At 38.8% G+C, this 14,657-nt stretch overlaps 2 protein-coding genes across 2 annotated transcripts in view; both read right to left on the bottom strand.

Moving 5' to 3' along the window:
• Nucleotides 1–28: 28 nt before the first annotated feature.
• LOC135467135 (neurogenic locus notch homolog protein 1-like) lies at nucleotides 29–12,774 on the bottom strand. Its single transcript, XM_064744897.1, has 17 exons — nucleotides 12,588–12,774; nucleotides 11,847–11,960; nucleotides 11,087–11,385; nucleotides 10,553–10,649; nucleotides 9,039–9,158; nucleotides 8,040–8,210; nucleotides 7,066–7,473; nucleotides 6,409–6,707; nucleotides 5,875–5,971; nucleotides 5,254–5,373; nucleotides 4,253–4,423; nucleotides 3,279–3,686; nucleotides 2,622–2,920; nucleotides 2,087–2,183; nucleotides 1,466–1,585; nucleotides 465–635; nucleotides 29–39 (listed from the first exon to the last, which is right to left on the bottom strand). The coding sequence occupies exons 1-17, from the start codon at nucleotides 12,772–12,774 to the stop codon at nucleotides 29–31; spliced, it is 3,189 nt and encodes a 1,062-aa protein (XP_064600967.1).
• A 382-nt stretch (nucleotides 12,775–13,156) lies between these two features.
• The window catches only part of LOC135467134 (neurogenic locus Notch protein-like), a 25,034-nt gene continuing 23,533 nt past the window's right edge, over nucleotides 13,157–14,657 (bottom strand). The window contains exon 27 of the mRNA XM_064744896.1: nucleotides 13,157–13,533. Within this exon, the coding sequence (XP_064600966.1) occupies nucleotides 13,157–13,533 (377 nt within the window). The remainder of the gene's footprint in view (nucleotides 13,534–14,657) is intronic.

The following is a 14,657-nucleotide window of genomic DNA, read 5'->3' as shown; positions in this document are numbered from 1 at the left end:
ACAGAAATCCACGTTCTGAGGTAAAGAACTAGACAGCATCTGTAATAAATTTAACCAATAACCAAATTAATACCAAAATCACACTATTTTCCTTTGATATGCAAATGTTTTATACCCAATAAAGGCTAGTAGAAATCTCAAATATAATGAACCATAATGTCAACTTTAGTGGTACTGAGCAAAAAGGCTTACTTTAAAATATTTTTCAAAATTTTAAAGACTGAACCAACAAACTGGTTCAACAAGTACCCAAATCTCCAAAACTATACTTATCCTTGATTTGTTACGAATGAAAACAACGTTACCCACAGGATTTTCATGCTGACAGGAAAAAAATGATGGTAAACGAAAGTAGAAGACATTTACTCAAAAAATAGACATATACATACGTGGATAATAAACGTATACTACTTCATTATAAGTCAATGGGTTTTCACACTCTTATTACAGTAAGTCTTCCTCACCTGTAGCTTCTGGCCAGACACACCTGACCCCCGAGTCTGAGAGACAACATTTCTGGTCATTCCCACAGTCAGAGTCCACCACACAGTCTGCTCCTAGTGATGATGGAGATGCCACTAACTTGTGAAGCAGTTTCACTATGTCCACTTTCCCACAAACTCCTCGGTGTGAGGCTGAAAACAATTATAGGTATTACCAACAAACAAATCTAAGCAAAATTCTTACCAGGCAACAAAAGCCACAGCTTAAAATCAACAGCAGTACATGTTTGTAGATTAGTTGCCATTTTGTATTCCACATTGACTTCCTTTCCAATTAATGAAAAAACGAAGAAAAAAAAACTAACAAAAACAAAGGTACACACATATAACAAACTGTTCAGAAAAAATTTGAAATCATTCCAGATTTTTAAACGCAACGGTTTTGTGTCACACTTCCTATCACTTGAAGGACATTAGACAATTTTGTGAAAATTCCAGTATATCTGAAAAAGTATTATTGAAAGAGATGTATTTTTCACTTGATTAACAGCAACCATATGCAGGAACATCAAATCCCAGAAGCTATATGCCCGCTCAGTCTAACATCCTATTTCACACATGCATGTCAAAAATTGCTACTACTTGATGGATGATTCTGAAATTTCCATAAAAGGTGTCTAATGTATGTATATACAGTGTATGCTTGGGGTTTTAAGTCGTGCTTAAAAAATGTTCAATGTCGCCAGTGCTGCCCAGAAAACACCCGACATGCCAACCCTCCCAGTCACATTATACTGACACTGGGCCAACCAGTCCTGAATCTTAGCTACTGTATATAAACCTCTCAGTACTGAGTGTCAAGCGAAAAGTGTCTTATCCATGTTGTACAAATATCAAACCTTATGTGTACCTATAAAACATTTTAGTCACTGCATAATTAAAAATGTTATAGTTTTCCTTTTTTCTGGCTCTTTCAATATATACAAAAGTGAATTACAGCAAATGACAACTGGCAATCTTACCCGGGATGCCACAATTTCTCCCTGTAAATCCCTGCTGACACCAACACCTGTAACCCTGCACACTGTCCTGGGTGCAGGAACCACCAAACATACAGGGGTTAGTGCTGCACATGTCTCTGGCTGAAAGTATGCAATGTCCAGTACATCAGAACAAGCAAAACAAATTATCATCTAACATACAAACTCTATACATCCTTGTAGGGAAAAAACTAATTGCTTTACAACACATTGGCCTTTATTAGAAAACAGATATACGAAAGAGGTAAGGAGAAAGAGGTGTTTTCAAAACAGCACCTCTTCATTAAATTTGTAACAAGGGGAGTAATAACTAGACTAAACTCCTTTATTACTGACAACGGCAAACACAATTTCTATTGGTGTCTCACTGACAACGGCTCAGCAGAAGCTGTATTTTTGTGTCTCAATGACAAAGGGTCAGTAGATCCTATATTTATGTATCACTGGAAACGGCCAACAGACGCTGTATTTGTGTCTCACTGGCAAGGCATCGTGTCTTGCTGGCAAACTGTCAGCAGAAGTTGTGCTTATCTCACTGGCAACTGGTTAGTAAGAGCTGTATTTGAAAAGTGTCTATTATATGTACTTGTATGTATGCCATACCTTTACATACAGGAGTTGTTCTGCATGTCTTATTGCCCTCTCCCACCTTACACTCCTCCTGTGCTACACAGTACATCTCAAGGGGGCAGAAAAAATTCTGTAGGTGAAACAACAACATCCAACATACATAAGCCTATAAACCAAGATAAACTATGCATGCTAACTGCATGTATTTTAGGAAACACGTAACCTACTGAATATATGCTCTATAAATTTGCCTGAGAAAAATTGCAATTTTAGAGGTAAAAAAAAACAATAAATAATTACTTCTAGAATTTAAACATACCAATAGATCATTTTATCTTCCAAAAAAAAAAACAACAAAAAAAAACCCATCAGAGACATGCAAAATGTGTAACTTATACACAGACAAAATTTTAGGACAAATACAGAAGGAAATTTAGTGAAACGCAATGCACCATAATTTTCATTATTAGAATGATACCTAATTCTTGCTTGTGCCACATCTTATTTTGTACAGCTGAATTTCAAAAAGTGAAAAGATTTAAAGTTTGTTTTCCTTTAACAGGATTACCTGACAGACTCCAGTAGGAGGGGGTACAGTTCCATTGTGATACTCGCAATTTCGACCATAGAATCCAAAGAAACACATGCATCTGTAGCCATTGGTGCCTTCAGGCATACAGGATCCGCTATTTTCACAGATTGTTGGCGTCCTTGTGCAGACCGTCCCCGCCGTCCCGTTGTAGAATTGGCAATGGTCGCCATAGTAGCCACTCATACACATACACCTGTAGTTCTCATTGCCCACAGGCTGGCACGTTCCACCAGACCCACAAAGGTTAAGTGTTCTGGAGCAAGCCGTGCCGACATCTGCCCCACAGAAAAGAAATGAAAAGTCAGTGAATCAGCTTCAAACCTGCCCTGACAGCCATTCATTTATGTCACGCCATTCAACCCAGTGTGATATAGATGCATTTACCATTCGGTTTGCTTAGACGGCAGAATAATATCCAACTGAAAATATTTAAGTTTTTAGTTTCTTATATTTACCTGCCTCTCAAAATGTAAATTTTGGCTAGGCAGGTCATTTTTTTAGCTTATTTGCCTTGGTTTAGCTTTAACTGTTTTCTAAAACATTATCAGCTTCATAACACAATTAATCAACATTTTTACATCTTGTACATAAATCTTAGACTGGTCTCAATCTAAATGAACTGGCACAACTGACCTTGACGATGGCAGACGGGTTTCCACGGATAATAGGTCACCTGGCCTACCATCTCTCCAGTCTCAACATCGGCACAGTAACACAGCTGGATGCTTCCATTCATAAACCTAGAACACTGCACCGGCTCAAACTTCCGGGTGTCATACGTACAGTTGGGGTAAGGCAAGGCTAGATACTGGCTTGACATGTTCAGTAAAGCACCCACACTCAGGCTTTGTAGTTCACCCAGACTGCCCAGGAGCTGAGACACATCCACCTTGTACATCTGGTAGATGTAACGTTGAACTCTATCATCCTCAGCAAAAATCATCAGCTGTGACAGCGTAACGTTGTCTACATGGCTCAGGTTTCGCAAGCTTTCCTTCACCATCATCATAGTGTAGTTCTGCTGTTCACACAAGCTCGCACCTAACAACAACAACAAAAGAGACCTACCTTGGTTAGTGCTGATGATCACATATGTAAAAGATGTCAAAGAGCATCAAAAAATTTGCAGTTACAAATTAGCACACAGAAATCCACGTTCTGAGGTAAAGAACTAGACAGCATCTGTAATAAATTTAACCAATAACCAAATTAATACCAAAATCACACTATTTTCCTTTGATATGCAAATGTTTTATACCCAATAAAGGCTAGTAGAAATCTCAAATATAATGAACCATAATGTCAACTTTAGTGGTACTGAGCAAAAAGGCTTACTTTAAAATATTTTTCAAAATTTTAAAGACTGAACCAACAAACTGGTTCAACAAGTACCCAAATCTCCAAAACTATACTTATCCTTGATTTGTTACGAATGAAAACAACGTTACCCACAGGATTTTCATGCTGACAGGAAAAAAATGATGGTAAACGAAAGTAGAAGACATTTACTCAAAAAATAGACATATACATACGTGGATAATAAACGTATACTACTTCATTATAAGTCAATGGGTTTTCACACTCTTATTACAGTAAGTCTTCCTCACCTGTAGCTTCTGGCCAGACACACCTGACCCCCGAGTCTGAGAGACAACATTTCTGGTCATTCCCACAGTCAGAGTCCACCACACAGTCTGCTCCTAGTGATGATGGAGATGCCACTAACTTGTGAAGCAGTTTCACTATGTCCACTTTCCCACAAACTCCTCGGTGTGAGGCTGAAAACAATTATAGGTATTACCAACAAACAAATCTAAGCAAAATTCTTACCAGGCAACAAAAGCCACAGCTTAAAATCAACAGCAGTACATGTTTGTAGATTAGTTGCCATTTTGTATTCCACATTGACTTCCTTTCCAATTAATGAAAAAACGAAGAAAAAAAAACTAACAAAAACAAAGGTACACACATATAACAAACTGTTCAGAAAAAATTTGAAATCATTCCAGATTTTTAAACGCAACGGTTTTGTGTCACACTTCCTATCACTTGAAGGACATTAGACAATTTTGTGAAAATTCCAGTATATCTGAAAAAGTATTATTGAAAGAGATGTATTTTTCACTTGATTAACAGCAACCATATGCAGGAACATCAAATCCCAGAAGCTATATGCCCGCTCAGTCTAACATCCTATTTCACACATGCATGTCAAAAATTGCTACTACTTGATGGATGATTCTGAAATTTCCATAAAAGGTGTCTAATGTATGTATATACAGTGTATGCTTGGGGTTTTAAGTCGTGCTTAAAAAATGTTCAATGTCGCCAGTGCTGCCCAGAAAACACCCGACATGCCAACCCTCCCAGTCACATTATACTGACACTGGGCCAACCAGTCCTGAATCTTAGCTACTGTATATAAACCTCTCAGTACTGAGTGTCAAGCGAAAAGTGTCTTATCCATGTTGTACAAATATCAAACCTTATGTGTACCTATAAAACATTTTAGTCACTGCATAATTAAAAATGTTATAGTTTTCCTTTTTTCTGGCTCTTTCAATATATACAAAAGTGAATTACAGCAAATGACAACTGGCAATCTTACCCGGGATGCCACAATTTCTCCCTGTAAATCCCTGCTGACACCAACACCTGTAACCCTGCACACTGTCCTGGGTGCAGGAACCACCAAACATACAGGGGTTAGTGCTGCACATGTCTCTGGCTGAAAGTATGCAATGTCCAGTACATCAGAACAAGCAAAACAAATTATCATCTAACATACAAACTCTATACATCCTTGTAGGGAAAAAACTAATTGCTTTACAACACATTGGCCTTTATTAGAAAACAGATATACGAAAGAGGTAAGGAGAAAGAGGTGTTTTCAAAACAGCACCTCTTCATTAAATTTGTAACAAGGGGAGTAATAACTAGACTAAACTCCTTTATTACTGACAACGGCAAACACAATTTCTATTGGTGTCTCACTGACAACGGCTCAGCAGAAGCTGTATTTTTGTGTCTCAATGACAAAGGGTCAGTAGATCCTATATTTATGTATCACTGGAAACGGCCAACAGACGCTGTATTTGTGTCTCACTGGCAAGGCATCGTGTCTTGCTGGCAAACTGTCAGCAGAAGTTGTGCTTATCTCACTGGCAACTGGTTAGTAAGAGCTGTATTTGAAAAGTGTCTATTATATGTACTTGTATGTATGCCATACCTTTACATACAGGAGTTGTTCTGCATGTCTTATTGCCCTCTCCCACCTTACACTCCTCCTGTGCTACACAGTACATCTCAAGGGGGCAGAAAAAATTCTGTAGGTGAAACAACAACATCCAACATACATAAGCCTATAAACCAAGATAAACTATGCATGCTAACTGCATGTATTTTAGGAAACATGTAACCTACTGCATATGTGCTCTACAAATTTGCCTGAGAAAAATTGCAATTTTAGAGGTAAAAAAAAAACAATAAATAGTTACTTCTAGAATTTAAACATACCAGTAGATCATTTTATCTTCCAAAAAAAAAACAACAAAAAAAACCCATCAGAGACATGCAAAATGTGTAACTTATACACAGACAAAATTTTAGGCCAAATACAGAAAGCAATTTAGTGAACGCAATGCACCATAGTTTTCATTATTAGAATGATACCTAATTCTTGCTTGTGCCACATCTTATTTTGTACAGCTGAATTTCAAAAAGTGAAAAGATGTAAAGTTTGTTTTACTTTAACAGGATTTACCTGACAGACTCCAGTAGGAGGGGGTACAGTTCCATTGTGATACTCGCAATTTCGACCATAGAATCCAAAGAAACACATGCATCTGTAGCCATTGGTGCCTTCAGGCATACAGGATCCGCCATTTTCACAGATTGTTGGCGTCCTTGTGCAGACTGTCCCCGCCGTCCCGTTGTAGAATTGGCAACGGTCGCCATAGTAGCCACTCATACACATACACCTGTAGTTCTCATTGCCCACAGGCTGGCACGTTCCACCAGACCCACAAAGGTTAAGTGTTCTGGAGCAAGCAGTGCCGACATCTGCCCCACAGAAAAGAAATGAAAAGTCAGTGAATCAGCTTCAAACCTGCTCTGACAGCCATTCATTTATGTCACGCCATTCAACCCAGTGTGATATAGTTGCATTTACCATTCGGTTTGCTTAGACGGCAGAATAATATCAAACTGAAAATATTTAAGTTTTTAGTTTCTTATATTTACCTGCCTCTAAAAATGTAAATTTTGGCTAGTCAGGTCATTTTTTTAGCTTATTTGACATGGTTTAGCTTTAACGGTTTTCTAAAACATTATCAGCTTCATAACACAATTAATCAACATTTTTACATCTTGTACATAAATCTTAGACTGGTCTCAATCTAAATGAACTGGCACAACTGACCTTGACGATGGCAGACGGGTTTCCACGGATAATAGGTCACCTGGCCTACCATCTCTCCAGTCTCAACATCGGCACAGTAACACAGCTGGATGCTTCCATTCATAAATCTAGAACACTGCACGGGCTCAAACTCCTGGCTGTCATATGTACAGTTGGGGTAAGGCAAGGCTAGATACTGGCTTGACATGTTCAGTAAAGCACCCACACTTAGGCTTTGTAGTTCACCCAGACTGCCCAGGAGCTGAGACACATTCACCTTGTACATCTGGTAGATGTAACGTTGAACTCGATTATCCTCAGCAAAAATCATCAGCTGTGACAGCGTAACGTTGTCTACACGGCTCAGGTTTCGCAAGCTTTCCTTCACCATCATCATAGTGTAGTTCTGCTGTTCACACAAGCTCGCACCTAACAACAACAACAAAACAGACCTACCTTGGTTAGTGCTGATGATCACATATGTAAAAGATGTCAAAGAGCATCAAAATATTCGCAGTTACAAATTAGCACACAGAAATCCACGTTCTGGGGTAAAGAACTAGACAGCATCTGTAATAAATTTAACCAATAACCAAATTAATACCAAAATCACCATATTTTCCTTTGATATGCAAATGTTTTATACCCAATAAAGGCTTGCAGAAATCTCAAATATAATGATCCATAATGTCAACTTTAGTGGTACTGAGCAAAAAGGCTTACTTTAAAATATTTTTCAAAATTTTAAAGATTGAACCAACAAACTGGTTCAACAAGTACCCAAGTCTCCAAAACTATACTTATCCTTGATTTGTTACGAATGAAAACAACGTTACCCACAGGATTTTCATACTGACAGGAAAAAAATGATGGTAAACAAAATCAGAAGACATCCACTCAAAAAACAGACGTGTACATACGTGTATAATAAACGTATACTACTTCATTATAAGTCAATGGGTTTTCACACTCTTATTACAATAAGTCTTCCTCACCTGTAGCTTCTGGCCAGACACACCTGACCCCCGAGTCTGAGAGACAACATTTCTGGTCACTCCCACAGTCAGAGTCCACCACACAGTCTGCTCCTAGTGATGATGGAGATGCCACTAACTTGTGAAGCAGTTTCACTATGTCCACTTTCCCACAAACTCCTCGGTGTGAGGCTGAAAACAATTATAGGTATTACCAACCAACATATCTAAGCAAAATTCTTACCAGGCAACAAAAGCCACAGCTTAAAATCAACAGTAGTACATGTATGTAGATTAGTTGCCATTTTGTATTCCACATTGACTTCCTTTCCAATTAATGAAAAAACGAAAAAAAAAACAAACAAAAACAAAGGCACACACTTATAACAAGCTGTTCAGAAAAAATTTGAAATCATTCCAGATTTTTAAACGCAACGGTTTTATGTCACACTTCCTATCACTTGAAGGACATTAGACAATTTTGTGAGAATTCCAGTATATCTGAAAAAGTATTATTAAAAGAGCTGTATTTTTCACTTGATTAACAGCAACCATATGCAGGAACATCAAATCCCAGAAGCTAGATGCCTGCTCAGTCTAACATCCTATTTCACACATGCATGTCAAAAATTGCTACTACTTGATGGATGATTCTGAAATTTCCATGAAAGGTGTCTAATGTATGTATATACAGTGTATGCTTGGGGTTTTAAGTCCTGCTTAAAAAATGTTCAATGTCGCCAGTGCTGCCCAGAAAACACCCGACATGCCAACCCTCCCAGTCACATTATACTGACACTGGGCCAACCAGTTCTGAATCTTAGCTACTGTATATAAACCTCTCAGTACTGAGTGTCAAGCGAAAAGTGTCTTATCCATGGTGTACAAATATCAAACCTTATGTGTACCTATAAAACATTTTAGTCACTGCATAATTAAAAATGTTATAGTTTTCCTTTTTTCTGGCTCTTTCGATATATACAGAAGTGAATTACACCAAATGACAACTGGCAATCTTACCCGGGATGCCACAATTTCTCCCTGTAAATCCCTGCTGACACCAACACCTGTAACCCTGCACACTGTCCTGGGTGCAGGAACCACCAAACATACAGGGGTTAGTGCTGCACATGTCTCTGGCTGAAAGTATGCAATGTCCAGTACATCAGAACAAGCAAAACAAATTATCATCTAACATACAAACTCTATACATCCTGTCTTTGTAATGGCATGAGCATCCATTGCTGGAAAAAAACTAAATGGATTGGCCTTTATTAGGGAACAGATATACGAAAGCGGAAATGAGAAAGAGGTGTTTTAAAGCAACAGTAATAGTAACTCCTTTATTACTGACAACAAAGTCCATAGAAAAACAAACATAAGATGTTGTATTTAGCAGCTTAAGGAGATATTAAGGTCCAATAATTTGCTCTGCCAAATTTCTGTAGTGCCCAATATGTTACATGTAACACCATTCAACTTCAAATTCTGAAAAACACATATACATGTAGTACATAGGTTAACTTGTTTGATTTTCTCAGATTGATTTAATTGAAATAGCAGCATCAATCCACGGTTCACACTTCATGTAATATGACACCACGTTATAAGCTGTACTTGTGTCTCACTGGCCAAGTGCCTCTCCTATAAGTATTGCTGTTTCCTTGACAAAAGGCAAACACAATCTGTATTGGTGTATCATTGACAAAAAGGCAAACACAATCTGTATTGGTGTCTCATTGACAAAAGGCAAACAAAATCTGTATTGGTGTCTCATTGGTAAAGGCCCAGCAGAAGCTGTATTTTTCTGTCTCACTGACAAAAGGCAAACACAATCTCTATTGGTGTCTCACTGACAAAGGGCAAACACAATCTGTATTGGTGTATCATTGACCAAGGGCCTACACAATCTGTATTGGTGTATCATTGACCAAGGGCCTACACAATCTGTATTGGTGTCTCATTGGTAAAGGCCCAGCACAAGCTGTATTTTTCTGTCTCACTGACAAAAGGCAAACACAATCTCTATTGGTGTCTCACTGACAAAGGGCAAACACAATCTGTATTGGTGTATCATTGGCAAAGGGCAAACACAATCTGTATTGGTGTCTCATTGACCTAGGGCCTACACAATCTGTATTGGTGTCTCATTGACAAAGGGCAAACACAATCTGTATTGGTGTCTCACTGACAAAGGGCAAACACAATCTGTATTGATGTTTCATTGACCAAGGGCATACACAATCTGTATTGGTGTCTCATTCACAAAGAGCAAATACAATCTGTATTGTTGTCTCATTCACAAAGGCTCAGCAGAAGCTGTATTTTTCTGTCTCAATGACAAAGGGTCAGTAGATCCTATATTTATGTGTCACTGGAAACGGCCAACAGACGCTGTATTTGTGTCTCACTGGCAAGGCATCGTGTCTTGCTGGCAAACTGTCAGCAGAAGCTGTGCTTATCTCACTGGCAACTGGTTAGTAAGAGCTGTATTTGAAAATTGTCTATTATATGTACTTGTATGTATGCCATACCTTTACATACAGGAGTTGTTCTGCATGTCTTATTGCCCTCTCCCACCTTACACTCCTCCTGTGCTACACAGTACATCTCAAGGGGGCAGAAAAAATTCTGTAGGTGAAACAACAACATCCAACATACATAAGCCTATAAACCAAGATAAACTATGCATGCTAACTGCATGTGTTTTAGGAAACATGTAACCTACTGCATATATGCTCTACAAATTTGCCTGAGAAAAATTGCAATTTTAGAGGTAAAAAAAAAACAATAAATAATTACTTCTAGGATTTAAGCATACCAGTAGATCATTTTATCTTCCAAAAAAAAAACAACAAAAAAAAACCATCAGAGACATGCAAAATGTGTAACTTATACACAGACAAAATTTTAGGCCAAATACAGAAGGAAATTTGGTGAAACGCAATGCACCATAGTTTTCATTATTAGAATGATACCTAATTCTTGCTTGTGCCACATCTTATTTTGTACAGCTGAATTTCAAAAAGTGAAAAGATTTAAAGTTTGTTTTACTTTAACAAGATTACCTGACAGACTCCAGTAGGAGGGGGTACAGTTCCATTGTGATACTCGCAATTTCGACCATAGAATCCAAAGAAACACATGCATCTGTAGCCATTGGTGCCTTCAGGCATACAGGATCCGCCATTTTCACAGATTGTTGGCGTCCTTGTGCAGACCGTCCCCACAGTCCCGTTGTAGAATTGGCAATGGTCGCCATAGTAGCCACTCATACACATACACCTGTAGTTCTCATTGCCCACAGGCTGGCACGTTCCACCAGCCCCACAAAGGTTAAGCGTTCTGGAGCAAGCAGTGCCGACATCTGCCCCACAGAAAAGAAATGAGACGTCAATGAAAAAAAGGGACGGCCTGCTGGTCTGTAGATAGCCATTCATTTATTTCTTTATATACTTTAATATATCTATTTAATTATGTCACGCGATACAACCTAGTGTGATATGTAAGGATTTACGTGATTCAATGAACTGGAACATGGTATACATGTACACATAGTTGCATTATTCACTGTGAAATCCAGAGTCATTGTGACACACTTAATTTCCTCAAACTTTTAGCAGATGAAAGAGTGACTTTAAGTCCACTTTATACACATTTTTTAAGTTGATTTTGGAGACAAAACTAAATTGGTTGGATTGGTCAATTTCAGGACTTCACAAAAAGTGTAATTTAACCATTCTACACAGTTATTCTGAATATGCTTGAATAAACACCTTGCAAACATTCGAAAAAGTTGAAGAATTACATTATCCACTGGGCACTCACATGATTCACAGTGGGCTCCAGAGAAACCAGCACGGCACCCGCATGCATAGCGATCGACTCCGAATGCCGTACACACACCTTGGTTTTGACAAGGGCTACTGCTGCAAGCCAACTCTGATAACATAAACATATAAAGAGGCAACAGTAGATAATTAGATTTACTGGTTTAGGGAAGAAAAACATTCAAACCTGTAGCACACTGACTGGCAGGTTTTGCAGAACAGATTGTCCAGGTCAAGGGCAGACACTGATGACACATACTGCGTCAATAAAGATCAAGGAATTGACAGCATTTGTTTCTGCCAAAACATCTGAAAATATATGCTTTGTATGCATTTCAATTATTCATTTATTTGACTGGTGTTTTACATCATATTCCAGAATATCTAACTTATATGATGTCAGTATTATGTTGGGAGGAAAACCAGGCAGAGCCAAGGAAACCCACGACCATCGATAGCTAGCTGGTAAACATTCTCACATATGTTTGGAGAGGAAGCCAGCATGAGCTGGACCTTAATTCAGACTCCTGGGTCATTGTTTTGCATGAGCATGCTAACCTCAAGACCACAGAGGCCCCTTCTTCAATATACATGTAATTCATACACAAGTACGCATATTCTTTTTAATTGTCAGAAATATCAGTGAGGTTGACACATGCATAAACAGGCATACCTGCATCTGCTAAGTCACGAACTCAAAGTCAAGTACAGGAAGATTATTTTCAACAAGAATACAAACCTTTGGGAGGCAGGCAAGTCTGGCCACAGGTCAAACTGCAGCACTTCTCTATCCCTGGACATTCATTATCCTTTGTACAAGGCACACTGCACTGGTCTCCTGCCTGTGCACTGCAGTTCCCTGGTTTGACTGAAACCAATGTGTTACAGCACAATTTGAGAAAATTTTGCTGTTTTATATCTGCCATTTACACATATAAACACATGTGGAAGTGTCCATTCAACATATGATACACTGAGAGTTGGTGATTGATACTTGATTGACACAGCAAACAGATGAATGGACAGAAGAGATAGACGTATGCGGCTGTATATCCAGCTAAGGGACATGGGAAGAGTTAACATTATGATCAATGCAATGATGAACACATCTTCAACAAAAGGACTATGCCATTATGACAAATTCGAAAATCGAATGAATGATTATGGCCAATTGGGCAATACTGCAGCCATATTAATCGTGGCCAAGACATATTTGACAGAAATGGGAGTTGTTACAAACCAATAGGATCAATCACGACAAAAGTTAAACAGAAAGATGGAAATGTCCCGGGAGTTTTACCTGCACAGTTAATAACAGAGAGCGGTGCTGAGGGTCCCCAAGGATCGCCCGTCAGAACATTCACACAAGTGCAGTTGTCCCCGCGACACCTGGGCAGGGAAGAATCGCCCATCTCCCGTACAGTTGGGTGGTATTACTGGGCCGTCTATGGCTGCAGAAGACATAAACTGAGCCATGCTCCTATCCCCTACCAGATGAAGGATGGTCTGCAACTCACTCTCTGTTTTTCCAGACTTAAAGTAATAACCCTTGACCATTTCAACAATGTCAGTGGAGACTTTACCAAAGAATTCTGACACAGTGACGGTCTGAAGGCTTCTAAGAAGGGTCAGAGTCATATTGGTTTGTGCAGCTTCCAATCTTCGTATGTTACACACTGTAATATCTGAGGATGAAAGAAACATGACATAGTTTGGAACTTCAATTCATGTACAGCACATGTATTTGCATATATGCGCAGTAGATACATGTAACAAGAAAGTTCAATAGCACACATGCATGTAATGAAGTGATAATAACTGCTTTGAGAAACAGGTGATGTAATAACTCCACTCACATACAGGAACATTTACAACTGGCACTCATTCATACGTGAACTAAATACACACGCATGCATCACATTATTTTTAAACTTACTATTTATTTGATTTGTGTATTACATCGTACTCAAACTCATAAGGTGGAAGCCAGAATTATGGTGAGATGAAAAAGGGCAGATCAAGCCCTAGGGAAACCCACGGCCGTCCATTTGTTTCTGGCATATTTCTCATGTGTGCATTTCTACTTTGCACTATACTACTTTTATAATATCACAATCCCTAAATATTTCCTATAAAAACACATAATCTGTAATAATGTTTTCACTCTCTAACCCTAATTTGTCATTTCCTCTGTTCCTTGGAATTTTAATCCAAACTCTAATCATGATGGAACCCATTCCATAAAATATTTGGCAAGAGCCTCCGTGGCTCAGTCAGTTAGCGCGCTAGCGCAGCATAGTGACCCAGAAGCCTTTCACCAATGTGGTCGCTGTGAGTTCAAGACCAGCTTATGCTGGCTTCCTCTCCGGCCGTATGTGGGAAGGTCTGTCAGCAACCTGCGGATGGTCGTGGATCTCCCCCGGGCTCTGCCCGGTTTCCACCCACCGCCGTCGTATAAGTGAAATATTCTTGAGTACAGCGTAAAACACCAATCAAATAAATAAATAAATACTTCGGTTTTTCTGATGCCCTAAGGTTCTGTATCCTTTCTCTACAGAATTTAGTTTCACTTTTCATATTGCTGGCTTAGGTAACATTTTACTACATGAATGTGCATGGTTTCAATTCATAATGATATCTGCAAGTTACTTGGTACTCTGACTCAATGTGCTATTACATCGTCTTACTTTTACTTTATTCGCATGTGAAACTGTTATCACAGCAAGATGAGTGCCTATAGGAATATTCTGTCCAAGAGCTCTGACAATTTTAATTAATGGCTATTCACACTGGGCACTGGATCAGTTTG

The sequence above is a fragment of the Liolophura sinensis genome, chromosome 6 (assembly GCF_032854445.1).
Source record: "Liolophura sinensis isolate JHLJ2023 chromosome 6, CUHK_Ljap_v2, whole genome shotgun sequence".
Lineage (NCBI taxonomy): Eukaryota > Metazoa > Mollusca > Polyplacophora > Chitonida > Chitonidae > Liolophura > Liolophura sinensis.
This window is presented reverse-complemented; position numbering and strand designations above follow the sequence as displayed.